Below are 27731 nucleotides of genomic sequence, written 5' to 3'. Positions count from 1 at the left end.
ACCCACCCACCCACGCACATCCATCCAACTCCACCCATCCACCCACATCCATCCATCCATCCAACTCCACCCATCCACCCACATCCATCCATCCATCCAACTCCATCCATCCACCCACATCCATCCATCCATCCAACTCCACCCATCCACCCACATCCATCCATCCATCCAACTCCACCCATCCACCCACATCCATCCATCCATCCAACTCCACCCACCCACCCACATCCATCCATCCATCCAACTCCACCCATCCACCCACATCCATCCATCCATCCAACTCCACTCACCCACCCACATCCATCCATCCCACTCCACCCACCCACCCACATCCAACTCCACCCACCCACCCACAACCATCCATCCATCCATCCATCTCCACCCAAACACCCACATCCATTCAACTCCACCCACACACCCACATCCATTCATTCATCCATCCAACTCCACCAACCCACACACCTGCATCCATCCATCCATCCATCCAACTCCATCCACATGCCTCCATACCTCCACCTCCCCTTATGAAATCAGGATTGGTTTCCAACCCACTCCCCACCCCCACTCCCACTGCCCACCAGGCTTGGCCCCAGCCCTCCTCCCTCCCTCCCTGGGCACTGATCTGGAGGCACTGGGAGAGAGAGTAGGACAGGGCACCCCATGCTACCTCATGCCCCCCTCCCGACTCAGCAGGAGGAACCACGCAGATGTGCGGGTCTGCTTTCCCATCTGACTTTATTTCACTTTTTTTTCTATAAAACTCCTCCATAATTTCACAATTTAACAAAAAAGTTTAAAATCCAGGACAGAAACAATCCTGTAACTCGTTACAAACACGATTCTCCTTATTCCTTTTATCCAGGAGTTGGTCTCGGCCGAAGTGTCCTAGTTCCTAGAGAGACACATTCTTTGTAAAAACCCTTGTGGGCAAAGAAAGGTATTCGATACCATTCGCTTTCTGGCGTCGGTTTACACTTTGTTGAGGAGAGAGCAACACGGGGGTTTGCACTGGGGCGGGCGGCGTAACACAAAACACGCGGCAATCACAAAGTGCCGGGCCCCTTCCTATGGAAGCGTCCCCAAAGCCCTCTTGGGCCCAGCCGCCGGGCAGTGGGGTAGGGGCGGGGCCCTGGCTGCCCGGCACGTCCATCGGGAGTCACGGAGCCAGCCCTGGGCCCAGAGCAGCTCTGGAGGACAGCGGCGAGGCTTCCGGCCAGAGGAGGTAAGTGAGATGTGAGTCGGTGCTTCCGGGGGCCTTGGAAGCAGCAGGAAGGGCAGACGCTGCCGCTGGGGGCAGGCAGGACAGCCCGACCCTCCTCCGGCTGAGTGGAAGGCTGTTACCGTCGCTGTGTGGATCCTGAGGGATCCTCGTGAAGGAGAAGGCCCAGGGCCTGGGACCCCGGGCGGCCTCTGTACAGGGAGGTGGAGCAGCTGCCGCCTCCCGCCAGCCACAGGCCAGCTCCTCCCATCCAACGTCTGGAGGGACTCGGAGCGGACAGGAAGACCGCCACTGAGTATTACCGGCCTGCCTGGAAGGGAGACGGGCGCGGGGCCTGCCTCTCCTCCTGATACCTGAAGGCAGTAGGCCCGGGACAGAGGCAGAGCGGTGGCCAGGAGCCCCAGAGGTTTCCTCCACACATCTCAGGCCTTTCCCCAGGGGTTCTGGGGTGTTCCCCGACAGCTGGCGCTAGGGGAAGCCTTGGAGACAGGGGTCACCCCAAGGAGTGTTCAGGATCTGCCTGACAGAGTCAGAGCAGGGACAAGATTAGGGACCTCAGGGGGGGAAGATGGCGCCCTCACCCCCAGGGCTGAACTCATAGCTGGGGGAGGAGCCATCTAACCGCGGGCTTGAGAGGCGGCCCTGCGCGGGGCCCTGCTCTCTTCCCCCATCTTGGTCAGGGCACCAGGACTTGGAACGACTCTGAAGTCGGGGTGGAGGCTGGAGAAGCCTCGGATCAGGTCTGGGGAAGCAGAGGCAACAGGCCTCCAGGCCCAGGAACGCAGCCGAGGTGGGTGGGCCCCATGAGAGTCCCCGGCCCTGGAAGGGAGAGCCGGGGAGGACCGGTGCGGCCCTGGGAGGATCTCAGGCGAACAAGGAGTGAGTCTCAGGCTCGGCACCAGCGTGGGCCGCGGCGGTGGGGGCCGGCCGGCCACGGAGAGAAAGGCAGCCTGGGGGCCAGTGCAGCCAGGTGGCCTGGCCTGCGCGGCCGAGGCCCATGCTCGAGGGCAACTCGGAGTCCGACGTGCCTCGGAAAACTCCACAAACTATCCCGTCTTATTTGGCAAAAGCTCGTTTTTTTTTTTTGTTTTTTTTTCAAAGTTCGAAGACTTGATCAACAAAAGGGAGTAAGAGGGTCCCATGGGAGGAGGATGAGTTCTGGGACGTGGACTCCGTCCCTGGAGACGGGTGGCGCCGGGCAGACACCTGGAGCGGAGCTCTCGGCTACCTGGCGCCCTGAGGACTGGCCGCCCCCATGTAGTGTCAGCGCCCGGGAGTGCCGGGCAGGAGGCGGCGTCCTCGGAACGGCAGGGGAGGAGGACTCCGTGCGCCTCAACCACAAGACCCGCGGAGACATCTTAACCTACATGCCCCGCCGTACGCACCCGCACGTGCACGCACACCGGACGCGGCTCTTGCACAGACAGTGCACACACATATAATATAGGAGAACTATACAGCACGGAGTCCCGGCGCGGGAGCCGGCAGACAGGCCTGCGCTCGGCCCACGCACACAAGGGCGAGGGGCGTGTTCTGAACCGTTGGGGGAGCCTGGGGACGGCCCCTAGCAGTCGGTCCGGCTGCTCAGAGAGGCCCAGGCAGCAAAGCCGTGCCACACAGCCCGCTGTGGGGCAGGGGCTGGTCCCAAGGCCGGGCAAGGGCCCCCAGCTGCGACTGTCTCTTCCCCTTTGGGGAGCGAGCCCCACAGCTGCCCCCACGGCGGCCACTCTCCGAGGGGAGCCCGGGGGCAGCTGTGTGCGGCTGGGAGCAGCAGTGCCGGCCCAGCCCCGCTCAGCCCCGGGGCTGGGGAGGCGGGTGGGGAGCCGCCGAGGAAAGTGCAGCTGGCTGTGAGGGCCGAGGACAGGGCGGTCGCTAAGGCAGTGCTGCGGGCACGGAGGAGGGTAGGCGGGGCCCAGCCTCGGCCTCCCAGGACCCCGGCGGCGAGGGGCCGGCACCCGGCCCAGGGTCATGTGGCCACAGCCTCCAGGTAGCTCTGCAGCTTGCGCACGGTGGTCTCGTCCAGGGAGAAGAGGTCAAAGTCGAAGGTGGTGTTGGTAACGTTGAAGTGGCCGGTCTCCTCGATCAGGTTCACAATCTGCAAGGCAGGGGCAGGGCGGCTTCAGGCACCACGGCACCAAGGACAGGTCGGCCCGAGCCTCCCCCCAGCCCCCCCAGGAGGGCAGGGCTGCTCAGGCATGCAGCCAGGGCACCCCACTCTTGGGACTCGGACGCCCGGTGCTCAGGGAGGGGCCGGTACCTGCTGCAGCACGTTGCGCTCCCGCAGGGCCATCAGCCTGCGGTGCAGCTCCACCAGCTCGTCTGTGTAGGCCTGCGGGGGGCAGGGTCTCAGTAGGGGCTGGGGAAGAGCTTGTCCCAGCGCCCCCCAACCAGGCCCTGCACCACCCCGGGCAGAGGTGGCCAGTTCTGCCCCAGGAGGGCCAACGACACCAGGGTGCATCTCAGCTAGGGACTGGAGGCGCCTCCTCCAGCAGTGCCGGGAAGCGGGGGGACGGCCACCCTCGCCCAGGACAGTCTGGCTCTGGGGGCTCAGGGTGATTCGGGGGCCCCCACGGGCTGGGCCCCCACTGGCTGTGCCCCCACCTTGTCATAGGTGCCCTTCTTGAGGGTCTTCTCGGGCTTGCTGCAGGACTCGGGGCTCCTCCGGCCTGACGCCTGCAGGGGAACCCCAGATGCCTGCTGAGCTCTGGCCCACACCTGGCCCCCGCTGCAGGGATGCTCCCCACCCCCAGCACGGTACGAGGCCCTGTCCAAACCCCGTCCGGGGACTGTGGCTGGCCCCAGTCAGTCAGGGCCTGCCCACCCTGGGGCCTGGCCGTGAACCGAGCCTCCCCGCGCCCACCACCCTCAGCCTCTGGGGTGGGGACAGGGCCACCAGAGCAGTCCTGATGTCGGGACACACCCAGGGCCTCCCAGGCTCACCTTGCTGTTGGGTGGGGGCGGCTTTTGGGGGGGTGGGGGTTCACGGCCGGGCAGGCAGGAGTCAGCGCTATTGTCACTCTCGCTGTCACTGAAGCTCAACCTGAATATCAACACGGCTTGTCAGGCCCCTGCCACCCCACCCAGCCCCTCCCGAATGCCAAGCTGGGTCCCCAGACAACCCGCCTTGGATCTGCGCAGCTACTGCTGATGAAAAGGAAAGGAAGGAAGGAACAGAGCAGCTGAGCAGCCGCCGAGGGGAAAGCAGCCCAGGAGCACCGAGGCTCGCTCCGAGCGGCTCTGGGACCGCCTCGAGCCCAGCCCAGAACCTGCCAGGCACAAAGCCACCAGCCTCCAGCGAGGCTGGCCGGGTGCGCTCCTCCTGGGTGGCTGCCTGCAGAGAACCGCCTCCCCCTCCGCCCTGCCAGCCGACCCTGCCCACTCAGGAACTCGGGCCTCCTGGGTTCCATGGGGGGGTGACGGCGACAAGCCCCAGCTCTCAGCCTCCCACCCCCTGGGAGGTGGGTCCCACACCCCTGCTTTGATTTCCTCATCTGGGAAAGGCTCCCAAGGGGACTGCATGGGACATGACTACCATCCATGACTACCAAGGAGGCCGCGTTTGGTTACTCCACATCTAGAAACCTCCAGCCTGAACCTGCAAGGCTCTCCTCAGAGCTGCTGCTCTCGCCGGCTGCCTGGGACCCCGCTCTGTCAGGGGCGCTCTGGGCTGGATCCAGCGAGAGGCAGCCCTGACATCTACCATTCCACAACACATTGAAACACGGTACATCCCAGGCCTCACTGCTGAATGAAGCGCCACAAGGCGCCGAAGGCCACGGTGCTCCGGCCTGTTCCTCCCGCGCCTCCCCAAACCGCTCCCGAGGTGAGCGCAGCTGCCTCCCGGACTCGCCTCCCGGACTCGACTCGACTCGGGGACTCCAGCTGTGGTGGCTGCGGGTCTCGCCCCAGGTCTGACACTCCCTGCCCCCTGCTCCCGCCCGCCTCTGCCCTATGTCTCACAGGTGGCAGCCGGGGCCCGGAGCAGACTTAGGGGCTCTCGGGGGCAGAGTGGGGCAGGTGAGCAGGGGCTCTGCCAGCACCTGCATGGCCCCTGCCCCTGCCTGAGCCTCGCAGCTACCCCTGGAGGATGTCAAGAGGCGCTTCCTTGCCTGGGCCCCTGTGTCCTGCTGTGAGCCCCTCAAGAACAGGACCGTCAGCCTGTCCCTGCTCACAGCTCTCGGCGCAAGCAGAATCTGCACTGAGCGTCACCAAACGAGGCAAGAGCCAGCAGCCATCACCCGTCCCAGTCCTCCTGTGTCCAGAGGCTAAGACCCCTCGGTGCCTCGGGTCTGGGCCTCCCGAAGGCCAAGAGCCCCCGTGTGCGTGCCGGCGTGGGGGGCGCTGCCCACAGGCGGCCCGGTCAGGGCGTCACAGCCACGGCTCCCAGGAAGGCGGTTTAGCCAGCACGGACACCTGCAAGGTTTCTGTGCGCCTTGCTGGGTGCAGACTGATGACCAAGCCCATCCTGAAGAGGCGCCACCGAGGCCTGGAGGCCTCGGCCTGGCAGGAAGGAGTGCCACACGAGGACTGGGCCGCTGCCCCGCACACCCCAGACCTCTCCCAACCCTGCACCGTGCAGGGGACAGGCCAGCGGGCAGCGAAAGCTGCTCCCCACACCAGGCATCTGCAAGCCGCAGGCCAGGGTTCCTGGTGGGTCCTCATCTCATGGAACACACATGAGAAACTGGGGGCTCCTGGCCCAAGAGCTTGCTCCCCGCCCCTGCCCTCCACACAGGGCTGGCTCAGGCTGCAGGGCATGGCCTCGCTCCCCCGCCCCCTTCTCCGAACACCCCACCCTCACTGCTGAGCAGCCCACACCTGCCAGCAACCACCAGTTAGGATGCTGTCTGAGGTCCCTACTTGGGTGACCAGGAGATAACACACGGCTCCGGCCCACCCTGATGACCAGGCTGCCTTGAGGCTGCCTGGGGAACCCCCAATCCTCCCAGGGGACCCTCCAGCCCTGGCCCCGCCTCCAGCCTGCTGATTCCATGGCTGGTGCCAGGCTCCACCCCTACGCAGACCCCAGAGGGTCGCCCTGGGCCCCCTGCCCGTGCCTGCTGGCTCCCCGCCGGGCCCAGTCACCTGGAGTCCCTCCCTGGGTTTGTCTTGACGGCAGCCTCCTCGCCTGACGAAGAGTCGTCCTCGTCGGACTCCTCTGACTGCAGGTCCTCCACCATGGAGCGCAGGGGTCCTGGGGTGAGGAGCAGGGGGAGGGTAGAGAAGGGAGGGCCTGGCTGAGCCTGCGGCCCCTCCCCTGCAGGGCCACACCACGGTTCCTGACACTGATGACCCCGGTGCACACACCAGCTGCCCGGGAGGTGGCTCTGCAGGGGCCTGCCCACCCACTACAGGAACTGCCCTGTGCCCACAGCCACCCCCTTCCTGAAGCACCCCCTGGCTCCCTCTCCGCCCCTCCCTACCTTCCTGGCCCTGCTCGCAGGCCTCGGGCCCCTGTCCTGCAGCAGGGCCACGGGGCCCCTCCACTGCCATAGCCAGGGGAGACCCTCTCTTCTGTTCCCAGGCGCAGAGATCACTGGCTCTGCCGAGAGCCCAGGACGAGCCAGCCTTTGCCAGGGAGGGATCGGGAGCCAGAGCCAGGGGTGCAGATGCTCTGCCCGGGGGCCACGGGATCCCCCTGCCCAGCCTGCACCCCGACTTGGGCCAGCTGGCCCCCTCGGCAGTACCCTCTGCTGCGCCTGGCCCCCCGTCTGCCCCTTTCTCCAGAGGCCCAGGGTTCCAGTCCCCTACAGACGGCATCTTGGTTTATATTCCCGTTACCAAGGCAACAGAGGGACACAAAGCCCTCAATTACCTTGGTCACGTGATCCTGCTTCCGCAGGTTCCCCCCCTTCCCAGCAGATGAGAGCCCTCGGAGGGAGTGCGGCTGGAGGGCCCATCCCCCAGCCCCTCACCACTGCTCCGCTGAATTCCAGGCCAGACCCCCCCACGCGCCTGTCCCCCAGCCCCCAGGTCTGCAGCCATGTGGGGAGGAGACTCTCGCTCCATCCTACTAAGAGGGAAGCTTGCTGCTGGCAGAGGGTGGGTGCTGGGGTCTGGGCCAGGGCTGGTGGGCTCCAGGTGGCTCCCCCAGGGCCCTCCTAATTCAGGGCAGACTGGCACAGCCAACCAGGCCTTATGCCGTCTCCCCAGAAAGCACCCTCCCCACCCCACCCCCAGGCAGCCTGCAGGGAGAGGGTAGAGATGCGGACAGCCTGCCTCGCCACAGAACATTCTCTGCCCCTCCCACAGCCACCCAGCAGCTCCAGGACCCTGAGGGGTGGGATGGGCAGAAGAGGGGGCACCCCATGGAACAGGGAGGGGCTGGAGCCCAGGGTCTCTGGCAGGTGGCAGGGTCCCCATCAGAAGGGCACTGGCCCCTCATCAGCACAAGGATGGGCCCAGGGACAGGCACCAGTGGCCACCAGAAGGAGGAGCACCCCCCAGACTCCACTGAAGGCCCAGCAACCTGATCCTGTTTTGCTTTTATTTTTATTTATTTATCTTCCCCAGATGAGGTCTCGCTCTGTCACCCAGGCTGGAGTGCAGTGGTATAATCACAGCTCACTAGGCTCAGCCGATCCTCCTGTCCCAGTCTCCCGAGTAGCTGAGACTACAGGTGCACACCACCACACCCAGCTAATTTTTCTATCTTTTTGTACAGATGAGGTCTTGCTATCTTGCCCAAGCTGGTCTCAAATTCCCAGCCTCAGCTTCCCAAAGTGCTGGGACTATAGGCGTGAGCCACTGCGCCAGCCTGTTTTGCTTTTAAATACAGACCCCATCGAGCCACTAAAAATCCTACAGGCAGGGATCTCTGGGGGCCCAGCCGAGCCTAGCCTGGCCTACGGCCTGCCCTTCCCACCCTCCAGCAAGCTGTCAACAAGTTTTTCCAGTGGCAGCAGCAGCTTCCAGATTCGGGGTGTGTTGCTGGCTGAACTTGGCATGGAGCAGGCCCCGCTGCCAGTCAACCGCGCGCAAGGGGGTGGGGAGCCCTCCGACTCCTACCAGATCCGCACCCGCTCGCCTCCTGATGGGGCGGGGCTGCTCCCGTGGGTCCCCCCTCTGGCAGCTCTCGTTACACACCTTGACTGTGGTTCTGAGACGGCTCAAAGTCCGAATCTGAGCTGGAGTCTGAGCTGGAGCTGGAGTTGGATGGGCTCGACTGGGCGGACTTCACCCCACGGAGAGGCGGGCAGGGAGGGAGAAGGGGAGAACCATCAGCTTACAGCGGAGAAAGGAGCACAGCAAACACCTGTGGCAGCACTGACCCAACAGGTCTGCCCCAGACGCCCCCAGGGTCCTGAAGGCACCCACCAGTGCCACTCCTGAGAACTTGCAGGAAGCCAGCACCCAGGGCCATGTGCAGCCTGCAGCCCACCTCCCCAGCCCCAGGACACCACCAGACTTCCCCACCGAGGGACTTCTAAGTTTCCAGTAGCGCCAGGAGACAGCTCTGGGCTTTCCCATCTGCCTGGGCAGGAGCGCAGGGGAGAAGGAGGCTAGGGCAAGGTCTGAGGTCTCAAAGGTGGATGGCTCCTGCTCCCCATCCAGGGAGGTGTCCCAGAAAGGTCTGGAACAGGAGACCTGGGTGTGAATGCCTCTCTTTCAGACCCAGATGCTGTCCTGGGGATCAGGGATGACAGACGGCTCCACTTTCCTGCCCGGTGCTGCAACCACCCCGGGCTGCCTGAGGCACCGACGAGCACATGCACACTCGTGTGACGGATGCCATGGACCAGCTTGGCTCGTCCCTCCTCCTGCAGCCGTCCATCTGGGCTCAGCCACCAGGGGGCAATAAAGGCCAAAACAATCGCAACAAGGACACAAGAGGGCAAGCTGCCGGGTGAGGGTGACAGAGCAGGTGCACACGTGTGCGGCGGGGGCCTGGGGCTGCCCCACCAGTGTGTGTACCAGGGGACACGGCAGGCCCAGGGACATGATGGGCTCTGGAGGACAAAAGAGTCTGCAGCTCAGAGAGCTGCCCAGGCTTAGGGCTTCTCAGGCCGCAGAAGGCCACCTCAGACCCAGCAAGCCTGTCTGTGGGCTGGGGGGTGTGCAGCCTCCTCACTTCGGAGGACCCATCTGGGGGAACTCAATGGCTTGAGCGCCCATAAGGAGGGAGGGGGGACCGGAGGAGGGAGCCAGCGGGCCTGCTGGGTCCTGGCAGGTGCCACCTGAGGGAAGGCCCTGGGAAAGGAGCCCCTTGCCAGGCAGCCCCCACCCTGCAGGCATGGACACGGAGGGCTCGGCAGGTGCCTGGCACACGGAAGGGGTCTTCTCGAGGGTTTACTGAACCTGACCCCGCCCATGCCAGCCCCTTCCGACAAGCTCCCCCACTGGCAAATGGAGTTTCCTGGGGAACTCTCCCTGGGAAATCCCACACAGGGTTCCCACCCCTCGGGCGGGGGTGGGCATCACACAGACCCACCTGACTCCCCAACACATGCCGAGATGGCCAGCCCCACACACACACACGCACAGCTGAGTGCTTGCTCTGGGGGAGGGGCAGAAAAGGTAACAGGTGATCGCTTCAGGGGCCCTGTCCTAACCAACCCTGGCCTCACCAGCTGGCCTCGATACTTGGGCCACCGTGACCCCGTGTTAAACCGCAGTTTCCCCATCTGTAAAGGAGCTGCCAGCGGCCTGCATGGTCCTCCCTCCGCCCTCTGGGAAGTCGGGGCAGGGGCTCCCCTGTGGGGAGCTGGGCTGGGGGGAGGGTCCTAGGTCCCCTCACCCCGGGAACACTCTTACTTCCACCGCCCAGGGTCAGCAGGGAGAGGGGCGGGGAGGGCCCCAGAGGAGCTTCTCAGCCACATGTGCCCTTTTCCTTCCACACAAACCCAAGGGGCAGGGAGGAGAATCCAGAAATGGTCTCAGCCAAGAGCCTGGAGGCGGCGTGGTCAGAAGAGCTGCCGGAGCACACTCAGGTGCTCGGGCCACACGGAGCACCCAGGGCCCGAGACTGGCCCATGCGTGCACAGTACTGACTGGCTCAGGAAGCTCAAGGGCCAAGGAGACCCCAAAGCCACAGCTGGAGGAAGTGGAGAGCTGGGCCAGGCACAATAGGGAGGAGGTGACTCCGATTGTGTATGGTGGCCACAGGTCCCCAGCAGTGAGCCTTGTGACGTCTCCAGGGAAGGATTGGTCCAGCCAGTCTCCAGGGCCCCCTGAGCTGGGGGATGCCAGTGACCTCTGAGAAGTTCCTCAGCAGGTGGGATGGGCCTCTTCAGCCAAGAGGAAACCTCCATGTGGCCCCCAGCACCTCCAGCCCCAAGCACAGACGCCACACGTCCAGCCCTTACCTGGAGTGGCAGGCCCAAGGTGGTGGGAAGGTCCCCAAGGAACATCCCAGGTGTCCCACAACAGGGTGGAAACACTGGCAGGGCTGCTCTGCAGGGCAGGGCCTGTGGTGTCCCAGAGACACCATGCCTGGTCGAAGGACAGGATGTCCTCTAGCACCTACCCAGAGCTGCGGCTGCTGCACACGTGGAGGACAGAGCTGACTAGGGCGCCAACAAGGCACCCACAGAACCTCTCGCAGCTGAGAGGGGCCATGAGGCCTGGGATTTCTGGGAGGTGGCACCAGGCTTCAGGGTCACGGGCAGGTGACACTGTGTCTTCAGGCAGCCCCAGCGTGAGAAGCGCTGGGCACTCTGCCTCACCAGCCCCATGGACGTCCGTGAGCCAGTCACCCCCGAGCCAGCACTGTCACCTCTAACAAGGTGCCCACAAATCAGTGCTGACAACATAAACCACCTCTGGCTTCCTCTCTGGGAACCACGTTCAAAGTCCCAGCAGAGCCCCAAACAGCAGCCCTGGAAGCAAAGGGTCCCCCCTTGAGGGCAAGTAGGCATGTGGAAGCCACAAAAGGCCATCGGGGCTGGGGCTGGCAGTAAAGGTGAGGGGCTCGATCCCTCATTCGATCCCTCATTCACTCACTCATTCATTCACACATGTGCTGAGCACCAGATGCCAGACGCAGTGCTGGAAGACACCGCCACTGAGGCCCACACAAAAGCTGGCTCCAAGGCCGACTCTGGCCACTGGCTCTTGCGGCTCAAGTCACCTCTGGACAGGCTGCTGTAGGATGAGCCCAGAGCTCTTGTGGTGACAGGCTGCCCTCTGAGAGGGGTCCTGGCCCCGTGCTTAGAAAACCAGTGGGGCCGAACAAGAACGTCACCCCAGGCCACAGCTGTGTGTGGCAGCCATGGGTGGGAGGGAAGGGCCAACGCTGCCCGACCCCCACCAGCCTCCTGGGCAGGAGCTGGGCACAGCTCAGGTGCCATCAGGAAACCTCCAGATAGAGAGGGCAGGACGAGCCGGCGATGCCCAGTCGGCAGGGGGAGGGACTCCTGCCAGGCTGCCCCTGCCGTAGCCGGGCAAGGCGTGACCGTGAGACATACTGGCCCCATGGCAGCCACCAAGTCCCTGCCCTGTGGGGGCTGCATGAGGCAGCAGCTGTGACCCTGCACACCCAAAGGCTGTGCTTCATAGGGCCGTCAGCAGGCGAGCTCTCTCAAGGCAGACTCCACCACCCTGGCAGAGGGGAAACTGAAGTACGACAAGGCGCAGAGGCTCGCCCATAGCTACAGAGAGCAAGTGGGTGCATCGGCTGGTGAGGACCTGAGCCCTGGGCTCCAGAAGCCCCTCCCGCCACACTGCCCGCCAGCCAGCATCCCCTTCCCTGGCCCTCCGCTCTCACCTCTGACTTGAAGGAGGCCTCGTCCTCCGAGTTGGACTCTTCCACCTCCAGGGGCTTCCTGGCCTCCCTGGGCTCGCTCTCGGCCTTCCCCTTCTCCCCCCGGGCACCGCTCTTGTCCTTGGCCGGCTTCTTGTCTGAGAAGGACGAGGAGGTGCGGGGCGAGGTGCCCTGGGCGCTCCGGGACCCCTTGGAGCTGCTCTTCTTCTGCTTCTTGGCGCTGGGCTTTGGCGAGTCCGCGGCGGCCGGCCGCTTGCTGGAAGCCTTGGGCGGGGGCGGGGGTGGCGGCCCCCCCTTGGGGGACAGGCTCTCCAGCTTGGTCTCCTTCAGGGCCATCTTGGGCTCCTTGAAGGCAGCCTTGGGCGGCGGCGCCTTCTCCTCCTTAGGCAGCCGGCCCTCACCCAGCTTCCGCGCGGCGTCCTTGGAGCCCTTGGCCTGTTCGCGCTCTAGCTCCTTGGAGGAGCTCTTGCTCTCCGAGTCCTTGCGCGGCCGCTCGCGGTGTTCCTTGGTCACCTTGTGCGGCTTGGAGGCCTTGCTGCTCTCCTTGTTGGCGTCCTGCAAGGCCAAGGGTGGGGGGCAAGGGGAGAGACACGGTCACACAGCATCTCGGGGCCACTCTGCGCCGCCACCCCCGACCCCTACAAAGTATAATCCACCTGGTTCAGCCTCAGCTAGAGAAACTCTTCCATAAAGCGAAAAAGTAAGGCAGCAGGTGGGAGTTTTAAATGGAGCTGTCCCTTTAAACTACTAGGAAGTGTCAGCAGGTCCCAGGCGACTGCAGGCTAAGAGTCCCCTCTGAATTGAGCTGACATTCCCTAAGGGATTCAAGAAGAGCACACATGAGTCAGAGCACGGCAGCCACAATGCCCCACTCCCGCCAACGCTCACAGCTGCCCGTGGGGCCGGGAGACCCTGGCGGCAGGCCCTGCCCCTCGTCGGCCCCTCGACATGGCCTCCTTTGGCCCCAGCACACAGGCTAGCTGCCCCTGCTCTGTCACTCCGGCCTGGCCCTTCTCCCCGCATCTCCAGACCCCCGCTGTGCAGCCAACTCCACCATCAACATTTATTGAGTGCCTACTGGGTTCTCAGGCACTGCACAGGAACAGCTCCTAGACCGTCGGAATCGAGACTGCCTGGCCAGCCTTCCTAAAGCAGGAAGGCTACTCCTGGTGGTCTCCATCTCAGGAGCGTTTAGGGTGGAGCCTGGACTCTAGGGCTTCCCACTGGGGACGGAAGTGGGGCAAAGACAGACAGCAGCTGGAACACAGGCCCAGGGAGTGACATCGTGGGACCCCAGGCAGGCATCTCCTCCGAACGAGGGCAGGAGCACCTACCTCCCTGGCGATGGCGCAGGCCTGGCAGTGAGCGCTCAACCGAGGGGGGCTGCAGCCGGCAGTTGTGACTGATGGTGGCACAGCCCACACGCCAGCCTGAGCTTTGCTATTCATGCGTGTCCCGTCCCTCCCTCCATACCCCATCAACATTCCCTGCAGCGGGCGCCGTGACTTCCCTACCGACACCGTGTCACCACACACATCCAGGGGTGCGGAACAGCGGCTGGCCAGGTGCACAGCAGGCCCCAGAAGCTCTCTGGGTAAATGGTCGCCTGGCTTCCCCGGCAGGGAGACCAGCAGTAGCCACAGCCAGACCCCGAGGGCGGCCCACACGGCCCTGGGCAGGGGCTCCCAGGGACCAGCAAGAGCACCAGGGAGGACGGAAGCAGCCACAACTCATCAGCTCAGCCCCAGACGTGCGGGAGGGGCAGGCTGCCAGGGGCCTCTGCTACCTGCTCCTAAAGCCACCTGAGTGTCCAGGGACAGACTACTCCCAGCAAAGAACCACAGGGGCAGACGGAGCAGCCGCCACATGTCTGGTCAACTCAGTTTGAGTCTTCTTGTTGCAAATCCAAAAAACACATCCGCATTAAAGGCTCAGGGACAGTCCCAGTGGCTGTGGGGCCTCTGCCACCACCCCTTGCCCCAGCCTGGCCTGGCTCTTATGCCCTGGGCAGTGGGCAGGGCTGCTCACACTACAAGCCCCGTAGCCAACCTGGTCCCCTTGGGGCTGGCGTGTGCAATGCAGCTCCACTCCCCAGCAAGCTGCTCCCTCGAGGAGGGGGACATGAGGCAGGGGGTGCCACATGCCATCCTGTTCCCTTCTGGCAGTGGACACATGCCTGTCTGGGCCAAAGGAGCTCGGCTGATGTCACAGCCACCAAGGGTAGAACAAAAGCAAATGCACAGTGCACGCCATCAGCCTCTGACGCAGTCCCCACCATGGGCTCCTGGCCCTAGGGTCAGCCACACCACCACTGCCACCAGAGCCTGCCTTCCCAGGGGCATGCACAGCCCCCAAGGCCACCCGCTCTTTGAAATTGTGTGCTGAACTTTGAGCACAATGTGGACGTTCCTAGGGGTGAGGATCCATCAAAGTTATGTTCTTGTTAAAGTTGGCTGTGACCCCCAAATGGTTAAGAACTGAGATTTAAGAAAAGAGCAACCAGGCCAAGTGCCTGACATCAAACAGGGTCACACAGGCATCACGGCAGCTGTGCGCGTGCAGGTCTGGGCGTGCTGTGGGTGGGGGAACGAGGGAGCAACTGTCCTCACAGCATGAGCCTAGGCAAGGTGGTCAGAGGGTCACGCCGTGCCGCCACTTGGTAGGGGCTATGAGGTGGGGACAAATGCCAGGGCCCAAGTCACCTACTGCTGCAGCAGCCAGACTCACCAGCAGTCCCCTGGCCCAAGAGATTTCGATAAGCAAAGCCCCAAAAGGCCCACCCTGTCCCCTCCCTCCTGGCCTCAGTGAGCCGGGCCGAGGCCTCTCTGCAACTCTCCAGGCAAAAGGCCGGTGCCCAAAGGAAGGTCTCCGCCGGGGAAGAGGTGGCTCGCGGGCTTACACAGCAGGGCCGACAGCTCCGACACCACGACCATGACAGCAAGGCCGAGGGGCTTTCTTGGACAGAAGCAGCTAGGCAAGACCTCTTGCTGCCTGAGAAAACTACACAGATGCCTCCTAAGTGTCCCTGCCAGGTGGCTGGAGAAGGCTCCTGAAGGAAGAGAGGGTAGAGCTGGGGGACCCTGCCCACAGCCTCCTGAGCCTGGCAGACACACAGCCCTGGCTCGGGGTCCCGGGGGTCTCAGACACTCCTGAAAGAGATGCCACGAGCAGCTCCAGCTGATGAAGCCCTGCAGGCTGCAGGGAGGACATCTCTCCACAGGGTTTTAAGTGACTTTCGAATAACCAGGACAGAAGAAATAGCAATGCCTTCTCTTCATGTTTTGTACGGACTTCCAAAGAACCCTGTGCGGCTGAGAAGGAATCGGCCAAGACCCTTAGCAAGAACTTTCCTTTCATTTCACCTCTGGGAGGTGTAGGGACAACAGGCCCGGGGACACCCCAGGACCACGTCCCCTACCCCAAGACTCTGATGGATCTGAGGATTTCCGAGACCGCTGGCCTTGTGGAAAGGGCCAAAAGCCCCTGCCTATGCCCATGCAGGAGGCAGTAAGACAGCCAAGAGCCCTGCCTGTCCGGCCTGGGGCAGCCCAGGCCCGCAACACCCCCAGCCCCAGGTAAGTGAAGCAAGAAGAACACAGAGAGAAGTGGAGAGACGCGTGGGGTCAGGGACGTGACACCAAAGAGCTGCCCGAGGGCCCTGTAGGCCTCGGCCCCCAGCTAAGTGGGCGGCTGCAGAGGAATGGCAGGCACACTCGCGGGTTTATAGGGACAAGGTGATACCGTCCGAGGGCTTTCTAGCTCGTCCTTTGAGCAGCCGCTCGGGGACGGTTCAGAGAGAGGCCTCAGGAAGGCTGAGTGCCAGCTGCCCGGCTGGGTTGAGATGAGACAATAAATCGCTTCTTCCTCTTCAGAATCCGGCTGGCTGGCCCCACGCACCCCTGCCCTGCCCTGCCCCCAGGAAAGCCGCTGCCAGAGAAGCCAAGGCCAAGGGCAGCCCGGCGGCGCGCGGGAGAGCCGCGAAGGCAGCGGCTGCGGCCCAGGATGGAAGCGCTCTTGGGGCTTGGGGCCAAGTAGTCCTGAGGCCCAGCCCGAGCTCAAGGGGAAAAGGAGGGGACTGGGCAGGGTCTCTGGCCTCAAGATGGACAGGGCAAAGAGCCCGAGATCACTTGGCTTATTCCTGAACTCGTGAGGAAGCGCAGTGAGCAGCAAGGGAGAGCGCAGAGAGCTCCAAGAGGAAGATGCCAAGGGAGCGAGTGCAGGTGCGGAAGGCCCAGCTCGGCGCGGGGAGGGCGCCCGGGGGCCCCGCGCGACTGGGCCTTCCGCCTCACTAACCTTGGAGCCGTGGGACGGTTTGGTCTTCTTGGGGTCAGAGAAGGCAGAGAGTGGAATTGTGGGTAACATGGGGTAGTCGGGGCTGGGCCTGGACACCGTGTCTGCTCCTTCGGGCATTACCATCACCTAGTGACAGAGAAGAGACAGGCGTTATCGACGGGCAGGGGCCATCCGGACAGGAGGAAGGAGGCCATGTGGGCCGAGGCAGGGGCTTCCCTCTTGGGGCGAGGGGAGAAGGGAGAGCCTGAGCTCCGCTTTCCAGAAGAATCACGGGTGCATCCCCTTCGGGGCCGTGCTAAGCAGGCTCAGTGGCGGAGAACAAAGAGAAGTCCAGGGTCCCAGGATACCTGGGCCGCACAGCCCCCAGGGCATAGCTGACCAGAGGGCCGGCCGAGAAGACTGGCGGAGCACGCCAAGAAGCATGAGGAGGCAGCCAAGGCCAAAGCCCGATCTACGCGCCCAGGCTCAGAGAGACCACAGGCACGGTCTGGAAGGGCCAGAAGCCAGTGGGCACCCTAGGCAGGTGGCTGTGAGGCAGAGAGCAATCCCCAAAGGGTTTGCACGGATGCAACTTTGGCGGGTCCCACATGCCGGGTGAGACAAGCCCTTCCACTCTCGCAGGTCACTGAAGCTGACACAGAGTGGCGAGGCTGAGGCCTTCGCTGGGTGGGGAGCCGCCATTCTCTACAGAAGCAGAGCTGCATAAGCAAGGCGGCCAGCCTGGAGGGGGAGGCGCTCGCTCCTGGCTATGTCAGAAGGCCACAGCCCTTCCAGGAGGTGCTCCCAGGAAGCGCCTGCCCAGGTCCAACAAGGCTCTCGGGACGCTGGCTGCAAGGAGAGGAAGCCTGGGACAAGGTCTCGAAATCCCAACACTGCAGATTAACGTGACCACCAGGGCCAGTCACGCAGAGAATCCTTCCATGTGGCCTCGAGATGGGACAAAAGCAGAAAACGCACTTAACAACAAGTACTGAATTCAGCCAAATCAGTGCCATGAATATCCGTGAGCACCTACGATTCCTTGGAAGCCAAGCCCTTCATCTGAGGATGCCGGTGTAACATGGTCACAGGGACACAGGGCCCCAGGCTACCAGGTCCTGGCCGCTCCTCAGAGCCCGTCTGACCACAACACCACGGAACGCCGGACCCACGGCACATCCGCCCCCGGCTGCCTGGACAGTCCCAGTTCCCTGAACGCCCGCACAGCACGGGGGAGCCTCCATGCTTTGGGGAGAACCGTGGCCCAGGCACCGCCAGGCTGCTCTCGGGGAGGAAGACACCCTTTAAATCACCCTCAGTTGCTCGCGATCACGCCCGAGACTGACAATGACATCAGGGTAACGCACAGCATCTCTCCAGCTTAAGAACAGGTACAAGGAACCAACGATCACTCCTACCTGCGACAGGGTGCAGCCGCGGGGACCTGTCTTCCAGGATGGAAACACAGACCCTGGACCGACGGGGCAGGGACAAGAGACAGTCCTGAGGGGCAGGGCTGGAACAGCAGGAAGTCCCACCCTGGTCACTGCAGGGAGCGTCTGGAGCCGAGAGTGAGGAATTTCAAGAGCTGCGAGTGACCCCACAGCCAGGGGCAAGGCGGCCGCCTCCTCCAGCTCTCCTAGCACCCACAGCCTCACGGGCAGTGGCCGCGGCCACTCACCACCGGACAGACACTCTGGGCTTCAGCACAGCGAACACAGAAGCACAGTCACGTGGTCCTGGGAAACACCTGACAGGAGCCACTGTCCCATGAAGGCCTTAGGCTGCTCCTGAGGCTAGAGAGCACCTTGACCGTCAGCCCTGGGTGAGCCCCTGAGGCCCAGAAAGTTCCTGACCAGCCGCCAGCTCCTCTGGGCAGCCCTCTGTGGGCGAATGGCGCCAGGGCAGAGACCATCCACAGTGCCTGCACACCTCGCTCTGCCCAGCAGGGCCAAGGCCGCTCTCTCCCTCCCTCTCATTCCTGCACAGGCTGAGCCAGACCTTCCTCCCAGCCGCCACCACCTCCTTCTCCTCCTCCTCTCCCTGCTCCTCAGTGGCTGCTTAGCCCTCAGCCTTCCTCTCTTGTGAGCAAAAGGAACCGCCGCCCGTGGGAGCAAGGGCCTGGATGCAGCCCCAAGAGCCCGGGACGCTGCTTCCCAGAGAAATGCGACTAGAGGCTTCAGGAGGCCCAGAGACGCCCGGGCGAGCACGGTGGGCAGTCCAGGGCGCAAGAAGCAAGTGGCGAGGCAGAGGCGGGAGGGCACCAGGCCCGTGCGTCCTCACAGACCCGCCCGGCGCCTCCCTCACCTGCCAATTAGAATCACGAGGCGTCTCTGCTAGGAACACGCAGGACGGGCTCAAACTGCCCGCACGGACGCGCTACTCCCTTCCCTGGAAAAGGGCAAAGCTCATTGCAGACCCGACCGTGCTCAGTGGAGAGCAGAGGGCCACTCCGAGACGCCCACCGCAGCCCCATTCCCTCGGGACATGGGCCTGCCCACGCCGCACACGCGACATGTCACACACCACACATGAACACCACACACACTACACGTGACACATACTGCACGACATGCTACACAACACGCACAAACACGCCACACACAACACACACCACACCTGACATATAACACACCACATCCGACACACGCCACACACTTCGCACAACCCACATGCCACACAACACATACACGACACAGGTGACACATGACACACACGTAACACACACACCTCTTCAACAGACCCCCAGAAACACCACACACACACACCACACACGCCCACACAACCCCGGCCCCACTCCATCAGAGACGCGGACTGGCATCTAGGCAAACGCTCTGTGACCCTGGGTCGCTGAAGGTGGCTGTGCCATGCTGTGCGGTGACTAAGCCTGCACATGCCTCCACACGACGTCCACCTGCAGCCAGGCACCCCGTCCTCCATAAGCCCCCCCAGCTCCCACACCATGCCCAGCCTGCCAGGGCCCAGCGCCTCCACGCAGGCCAGGCCACCACACGGGATCCCACCACATAACTCACTGCAGAGCCCTAGTTCTCAGCTGACGCTGGTGTCCGGCCTCATAGGACAAAGGGGACGGGCAGCGCACACGTCAGGGCAGGGCCCTCTGCAGAGGAGCCCCCGCCGCCTCCCCAGGTGGCCCTGCCAGGCTGGTTATGAGCCAGCTCCGGGCCTGGCCACGCGGACAGACCGGCCTCGCGCCCATGCCTTCCCGGCCACTTCCTGCAGGAAGATGCTAATTAACCACAGCCGCCCGGAGGCCACGGGATAACCGCAGCTCATCACCTACGGCCGCCCACGCCCTGCACGGACGCCTAGCACCTGACCCCTTCCAGCTCCTCCAGGCACTATCTGTGCGACCTGCACCTGCGCCCAGGAAAGCCCAAGGCGCCCCCAACAGCAACGCCTCCAGCACGGGAGCCAGGCCAGGGCAGCCTCGGCCAGCGCAGCGGCCACTGGGCCGGGCAGGGCGGGGGCCCGCCCGCTTGGGGCACACTCACCCCGCCAGCCCTCAGGAGCTTGTACCGGAACTCAGTGGTGGGGTTGTTGAAGGTGAGCTTCTCGCAGCGCAGGTGGTTCACGGGCGGGTTGCCCTCCAGGTTCAGGAACAGGTCATAGGTAAAGCAAACCTTCCGCGGCTCCTCCTGGAACAAAGACAACAGGGAAGTCTGTGTCAGAGGGGTGGGCAGAAGGCTATGGCCACGGGACAGGGACGGAGCTCCCTCCTCCCCACAGACCCTCGTCTGCTCCGCTCCTGGTACCTCCTCTTCCTCAAAACAACTCAACCTACAGAAGCAAAGATCATTAACTGTGCTCGGACGCTAGCAGGAACACCCCTGCCGCTGGCAGAGACAGCCATGTGCACGCACTCCCCTTTCAACCCTCAAGGGACCCACTGACAAATGGGGAACCTGAGGCTCAAAGGAACGCAACTAACAAGTGGCAGTGCTGAGACCTCACCCCAGCCTCTGATCTCACGCCTCAACCCCTCATCCCCTTCCCAGCAAGAGCACGCTCCACAGGGAGCCTGAGACACAGATGCAAATGACAGGGACCAGAAGACAAGGTGTCAAGAGAACACAGACGTGAGATCACGACTGTTTCAGGCAGGCTCTGCCCATACCAGGAGCCATCCTGCATGCTAGCCACCCCACAAGACAGGGACCTTCATTCTAGTTACTGCCCTGCAGCGCAGATGGCACCTGGCACCGGGCAGGTGCTCAATGGATCTTCGGGACAAGCGAGTGAGGAGTGGCCGTGAGTGAGCAAGGCTCTGACCTCCACAGAAAGGGCTGGGGGGCTCAGGGCACGGGTTAGCCTGCTGGGAAGGGGCTGTCTGCACCAGTCCCTTCCAGGGCCCCGGAGGAAGTGCACAGGGTCAAGTTTCTGTGAACCATGACAAAGCAAGAGACATTTATGTAAAGAGTCCACTTCACCCCAGTTCATATAAGCCACAGGCCCCACAAAACAGAGATGTGTTCCTGGAGCAGCAACGCCAGGCTAGTAAGGAAAACAGGGTAGGGGAATGCAAGAGAACCCCACTGAGACAAGCCCAAGTGTCGCACTGAGGAACTCAAGTTTGAACAATGGGCGCTCACGTTCACGGGCAACCAGTGTTGAACGAGGGCGCCAAGACCATCCAATGGGGACCAAATCATCTCTTCAACAAATGGCGCTGGGACAACTGGACATCCACACGCCAAAGAATGAAGGTGGTCTTGACTTCACACAAAAAAAACAACTCATCTAGGATCAAAGACCTAAAGCTAAGACTATAAAACTCTCAGAAGAAAACACAGGTATACATTGTGACGTTGGGTTAGGTAAATCCTTTATGGACACGGTCTCGCTCTGTCGCGAGGGCTGGAGTGCCATGTCACAATCATAGCCTCTATTGCAACCTCCAACTCCTGGGCTCAAACGATCCTCCTCCTGCCTCTGCCTCGCAAGTAACTAGGACTACAAGGTATTTGCCACCATGCCTGGCTAATTTTTTTCTTTAAATATTTTTGTAGAGAGGGTTCTCACTCTATTGCCCAGGGTGGTCTTGAACTCACCTCGGCCTCCCAAAGTGCTAGGACTAAGGCCAGCAATTGTTTCTTGGATATGACACCAAAGCCACAGGTAACTAAAGAAAATGAGACAAATCAAACTTCATCAAAATTTTTAAATTTTGTGCTCTAAACAGCACACCATCAAGAGCGTGAAAAGACAAGCTGCAGAAAGAGGGAGCATATGTGCAAGTCATTACTCCAATAAGCTTTAGTATCTAGAACATACAAAAAACAATTCTTACAACAATAAAAAAGACAAATTACATGATTTAAAAATGGGCAAAGGTTGTGAATAGACATTCCTCCAAAGACATACAAATGTCCCAAAAGCGCATGAAAAATTGCTCAGCGTCACCAGTCACTAGGGAAATGCTAATCCAAACCACAATGAGATACCACTGCACACCCACTAGGACGGCTACCACTAAAAAAAACCAAAAAAATTAATGTTGTCGATGTGGACAGAACCCTTTTGCACTCTAGAGGGAATGTGAAATGGCATGGCCACTTTGGAAAACTGCCTGGCAGCTGGCACGTCAAATACAGACCAAGCACGTGAACCACACACCGACTCCCAGATACATTCCCAAGAGCAACAAAGACGTGTTCACACAAAACTTGACACCTATGTTTATTTATAGTGCTTTTTAATTTTTTTAATTTTGTTCCAGGCATTATTTTTTAATTTTTTTTTATTTCAGCATATTACGGGAGTACAAATGTTTAGGCTACATATACTGCCTTTGCTGCATCCGAGTCAGAGCTTCAAGCGTGTCCATCCCCCAGGCAGTGCACACCGCACCTATCGGCTGTGTATAAACCCATCTCCTCCTCCCTCTCCCACCTGCCCGACACCCAATGAAAGTCACTACTATATGTGCACTTAAGTGTTGGTCAGTTAATACCAATTTGACGAAGAGTGCAGTGTTACAACAGTCATAAAGTGGAAATGACACAAACATCCATGGACGGATGAATGGAGAAACCGAGTGTGGTCCATCCACACGGTGGACTATTACTCTGCCCTGAAAAGGAAGGAGGCTCTGAAACCGGCTGCAACATGGATGAACCTCAAAAACACTGCACTAAGGAAAGATGACAGACACAAAAGGCCACAAATTATATGACTGCGTTCACATGCAATGTCCAGAACAGGCAAATCCACAGAAACAGGACGTGTGTGCCAGGGGCTGGGGCAGGGGAATACAGGAAGTGATTGCTCACAAGTATGGGATTTCTTTTTTTTTTTTTTTTTTTTTTTTTGAGACAGAGTCTCGCTTTGTTGCCCAGGCTAGAGTGAGTGCCGTGGCGTCAGCCTAGCTCACAGCAACCTCAAACTCCTGGGCTTGAGTGATCCTTCTGCCTCAGCCTCCCGGGTAGCTGGGACTACAGGCATGCGCCACCATGCCCGGCTAATTTTTTTTATATATATATCAGTTGGCCAATTAATTTCTTTCTATTTATAGTAGAGACGGGGTCTCGCTCTTGCTCAGGCTGGTTTTGAACTCCTGACCTTGAGCAATCCGCCCGCCTCGGCCTCCCAAGAGCTAGGATTACAGGCGTGAGCCACAGCGCCCGGCCTTGGGATTTCTTTTAGGGGTGATAAAAATATTCTGGAATTAAAAAATTACCACAATCGCACAACATTGTGAATACACTAAAAACCACTAGATTTGTACACTTTAAAAGGGTGAATTTTTTGGTGCCTACTACATGTTCATAGCAGTGACCAAGACCGAGGAGGGGTCCCTAACCTTATGGGCACAAAGGTGAAACAGCCACGGCAGCAGCAACAAGGTGACACATGACCGATCGTACTGTGTCACACAGTGTTTGTGGAGCCTCGACCACAGCCAGGCGCGTTTCTAAGCACTCCACACATGTGAGTGCTTCACAGCCCCCAACACAGAGCTCGTAGTGTCCCCATGTCACAGATGAAGAAATCGAAACAGAGGGCGGAGATCTGGTCCGCAGCAGAGCCAGGACTCGCCCCAGGCGGGTGCCCTCCGGACCCCCTGGATCTTGGAGAGGTTCCTCATGCCCACACACGCCAAAGAGGGAGGGCGAGCACAGCAGGAGGAGACCAGGCCGTGCTCCTCACGGCTCCCCGGGGGGAGGACACTGCAGCCCTGAAGCACTCCACGTGCGCCCTGCCGCCAGCAACGCTGCCACGTGAGTCACAGCACGCTGAGGATGGCTGCTAATTGGCGCTCCCTCTGGGTAAACCTGGGATCTGTGATGCTTAGGAACTCCCAAGAGGGCTGCAGGTCTCTCCCTGGACGCCCCTCTGGAAAGCCAGCTTCCCAAGAAAACCAGTCTCCCTGGACGCCCCTCTGGAAAACCAGGCTGGGACGTGGCAGCACCTCCCTCCCTCCTCCAAGGCCCAGCAGCAGCTCCGTGAGGACTGGCAAGGTCACAGGCAGTCAGCCAGCAGGCCCAGGGGTCACAGCCACGGCTACTCTAGCTGGAGCCCAGAATGGCCCCACTCTAAGCACTGGCAGCCGCCTGCTGGACTCAAGCATTCTTGGGCCAGGCCAGGAGGAGCCACCCACTCCCAGGCCACTGGCCACAAGCCAGCATCTCTCCAGCCTCGGCAAACAGAGATGCAGAGGAACTGGCCAAACTGGTGCTGGTGCCAAAAGCCACGGTGCGCACACCCATCCACAGCGCCAAAGGGCGGGGAGTCCAGGCCGTGCACCCGGCACGCCTGCCTGCACTCCTCAAGGCAAGGGGCGTGGGGGCGGGGGCCAGGCTGGCCCTGGCACAGGCACACCAAGGCCAAGGCCACAGCCCTGTGGCCGCTGACCACGCTCGGAGCTCCTGTCAGGAGAGGCAAACGCTCCCTCCTCCCCACACCCAGAGCTACCTCCCTGCCTGGGTGTGAGAGCAGAGGAACCAGCCCTCTCGTGGGGTCTCCCGGCTCCTGCCACCCCAGGCTGTCACCCAGCCATCCATGCCCTGCAGAGGCTTGTCCACATCAGGTTGTCTGATGTGCTCTTGTGAGGCCCTGGGGTTCACACACATACCCTGGGCTTTAAAAAATAATAAAGTTAAACCTGAATGTGATGGTGGCTCTAGATCCAAGTGCCAATTTATAGGAAATGCCAGGAAACACCAAAACGTCACCACAGGCTGCCATCCACATGCCTGTGGGACAAACAGTACAGCTTCTTCTCAAAACTACAAGTGAGGGAGGAAAGAGAGGAGAGAAAAAAGATTGAAAGAGGCTTAAGAGACAGCAATCAAGAGCGGTGCACCAACCTCACTGGAATCCTGATTTGAATAGATTCTTTTTAAAAATATATGTATTCATACATACACACAGTCTTCCCCCAGTACTGGCAGAGGATGGTTCCAGGACACGGACAGGGAGAGCTGGCTGTGTGTGTCTGTGACGATGGAAGAAATTGACATTATTGGACGTGATATTAAGTAACTATTAACTGACCAGTTTCTAGGCATGACGATACTGTGGGTAGGTTTTGTTTAGAGCCCTCTCTCTTAAGGCACATGCTGACATATTTACAGACCACTAGATGCAACGTCCAGGACTTGATTTAGAACACTCCTGGGGACCGAGATGAGAAAACATAGCACGCATATTGGCAACTGCTGAAGCTGGAATTGGGATGGGAGACTTGCTCTGTCATTCCCTCTACTTCTATATACATATATATACATTTTTTTAACTTTTCTCCATTAAAGAGAATTAAATACATATGCCAGGCTCTGCCCCACCTGCCTTACAGCTCTGAATCTCAGTTCAACACTACGTGTGTCCCCCTGAGCCTGCCTGGGAAGAGGGTGAACACGTCCCCAAGGAACCCTCCGGCCCCCCGGAGCCCTGCTGGGCCACGGGGCCTTGCTCTGCTTCAGGCGGCCGCCCCAGCAGCAGGCCCTGAGCTACGCGGCGCCGCGCTCAATCCACACAACCGCTCTGAGGCTGAGTCACGTTCTCACCAGCCGTCAGGAGAAGAAACCGAGGTTTTGTGGGGTTTGATCATCTGCCAAAGCCACACGGAAGCAATAAAAGGCAAGCACGCCAGTCTACGCATCAGAAGCCACGCACCCTTCCTCTAGATAAAGCTCCGACGCGCGCGTCTCAGGGCTCCCAGCCCACGGCACACTGGGGCCGGCGGGGCGGGCCACCTCAGCAGAAAGCGAGGGGAGAAACGTGGAGAAGCGCGGTCTGAGAAGCACACGGCTTCTCACCCCCAGGGCTCGGCCTGGCGGGGATGCCACGAGAGAGCGCAAGCATGTGTACGAGGCCGCCGAGGCCCTCCTGCCACCGGGGGACACCCAAGGGGCCCAGATGCCCCCAGCAGGAACAGGCAGGCAAACCACGGCTGAGCCTCGTGGCGAGGTGCACACCACAGACGGCGCGGAGGACAGGGAGAGCTTCCTGTGTCGACGCGGGGACGGCCACGGTCAGCAAGTTCAAAGCTGCACGTCACACACACCCAAACTCACTCACTCACATGCGCACGCTCACACAGACAAAAAACGTTTCCGAAGGACACAACTATTTGTGTTCCGTGGTTACTTCAAGGAAGTGGGCTGGAGAGAGGATTTCAATTCCTTGCAACCTGCACAGACCACCTTTGTAATTAGAAGAAGAAAAAAACTTCAGGGAAAAAAAGGCTTAAGAAAAACACCACAAAATGGGCTGAAAACTGTGGCCTTCATTTGGGGTCAGAGATCTCCTGGGTGCTGAAGCAGCCCGTCACCAACTTGCTGTGTGCCCCTGGCCATGCTGCTGCACCTCTCTGAGCCTCAGTGCGGGGAAGGAATCAAACCAGGAGGGAGAAAGGACAGTGGTGGCTCCAGCCAGCGGGGCTCCTACCATGCCTGCCTTCCTGCGCTGCGGAGGCGGCAGAGATTCCTGCAGGTGCATCCGGGGCCTGCCCAGGACAGGTACAGGGCAGACGGTCCCCACAGCCCTGTTTGAGACAGAAGCAGCAGATCGCTCACGTGCCTGTCGAGAAGGGGCTGGCCCTGGCCAGGGAAGGACAGGATGTTCTCTTTTGTCCCTCTGTACAGTGAACCCCACCGTGCGAGAAACTCGACAGGCACAGCAGGTGGCTCCGAGAGCTGGCTGGTGCACTTCCTATGCAGCCCTGAGCAGGTCACGTCACTTGTTTGTGCCTCAGCTTCCTCACCTGCACAGGGGGACTACGAGAACCCAGCCACGCGCAGGTGCCCACACATGCCGCGTATCTTCACACACTCCCTACGACACGCTGCCTGGAGAGAGCAAACCGCGGAGCAGTGAGCGCACCCGGCCCGCTCCTCTGCCTCAAAGGCAGGCTTTCGATGCGAACGCAGAACACTCGGGGCAGAGAGATGGACGGGACAGAGTCCGGTTTTTGCTCAGCATGCTCCAGTGAGACCTGCGATTTTGATAACCCGAATACATTCCTGCATCCATAAGCAATCAGACACCCAGACCAGAGGGCAGACAGGCAAGCGGCTACATCGTAAGGAGCTTTCTATGGAAATGGCCAAACAACTTTAGGCTTTAAGGTGGCTTCTATCATCTGGAAACCTAACTGAACGATTTCTCCCCAAGCTAACACCAAAAAGGGAGAGAAAGCAGCTTGAAAAAGCAGTTTGAAAAGAAACCCAGGCCAGGCGTGGTGGTGCATGCCCAGAGACCGAGCACTTTGCGGGGCTGAGGTGGGAGGATCACCGGGGACCAAGAGTTGGAGGCTGCAGTGAGCTATGATCGCAGCACTGCACTTCAGCCTGGGTGACAGAGCAAGACCCCATTTCTTTAAAAAATAAAAAGGGGAAGAACTTAGAAAGGAACACCAGAAGAAATGGACCAGAAGAAATGAAATGGAAGACAGGAGGCAGCGTCCCCAGGACGAGCCCATGATATCTGGGGAACATAACACACGATTCCAACCCCAGGCCAATTCTTCTAGCCCCTTCTCCGGGGCCCAGGAGTTGGCATGCCAGGGGAAAGCACCTGTCCCTGCCTCTAGGGGGCCTTGGGTGACTGTGATGAGCTGTGGGTGGGGTCTCTTGAGGGGCTTCACCACGGGGCTGCAGGCCTCGCCCTCTAAGAAATCCAGCAGTGTCTGGGGTCCCACATGGAGGAACAGAAAGATGCCACGGGGAAAGACAAATCGAGCTGTGCGGCCGGCGCACATTCACGTGGCTTGTCACAACTCAGCAGCCCCCTGACCTTCCCTGTGTGTCCTCACACAATGTCCCTTCTGTTCTGGCTCCTCACAGTCCACTGGCAAGGGCCTTCCCCCTCGGCTGCAGACCCTGGCCAATTGTCCCCAGTGGGGAGCTCCAAGGGCTGGCGGAGGGGCCGCCGCCTCCTGAACTCTGAAAAGCCCCAGAGAGCCTGGGAGCCAGGCAGCCGGGACAGGGGGGAGGGGAGAGCACAGTGGGGCCCAGAGGGCTCCCGCCCATGCTGCTGGGATCAGCTCCCCCACTCTCCATTCAAACGCAGGGC

General features: G+C 60.9%; 1 protein-coding gene and 1 pseudogene across 2 annotated transcripts in view; both read right to left on the bottom strand.

The window, feature by feature from the left end:
• Positions 1-718: 718 nt before the first annotated feature.
• LOC105869693 (uncharacterized) lies at positions 719-2657 on the bottom strand (annotated as a pseudogene).
• The window catches only part of MLLT1 (MLLT1 super elongation complex subunit), a 61120-nt gene continuing 36030 nt past the window's right edge, over positions 2642-27731 (bottom strand). The window contains exons 4-12 of one of the 2 annotated variants that reach the window (XM_012761665.3): positions 19709-19852; positions 16215-16340; positions 11925-12476; positions 8306-8393; positions 6305-6413; positions 4160-4259; positions 3821-3892; positions 3477-3548; positions 2642-3314 (exon numbers count right to left, since the gene is read on the bottom strand). In XM_012761665.3, coding sequence (XP_012617119.1) covers positions 3186-3314; positions 3477-3548; positions 3821-3892; positions 4160-4259; positions 6305-6413; positions 8306-8393; positions 11925-12476; positions 16215-16340; positions 19709-19852 — 1392 coding nt within the window. In that variant the 3' untranslated portion in view covers positions 2642-3185. The remainder of the gene's footprint in view (positions 3315-3476; positions 3549-3820; positions 3893-4159; positions 4260-6304; positions 6414-8305; positions 8394-11924; positions 12477-16214; positions 16341-19708; positions 19853-27731) is intronic. The other variant, XM_012761666.3, reaches the window with a different exon arrangement.

The sequence above is a fragment of the Microcebus murinus genome, chromosome 27 (assembly GCF_040939455.1).
Source record: "Microcebus murinus isolate Inina chromosome 27, M.murinus_Inina_mat1.0, whole genome shotgun sequence".
NCBI classification, from domain to species: domain Eukaryota; kingdom Metazoa; phylum Chordata; class Mammalia; order Primates; family Cheirogaleidae; genus Microcebus; species Microcebus murinus.
The sequence above is the reverse complement of the archived record's forward strand: the minus strand, read 5'-3'. Positions and strand labels throughout refer to the sequence as shown.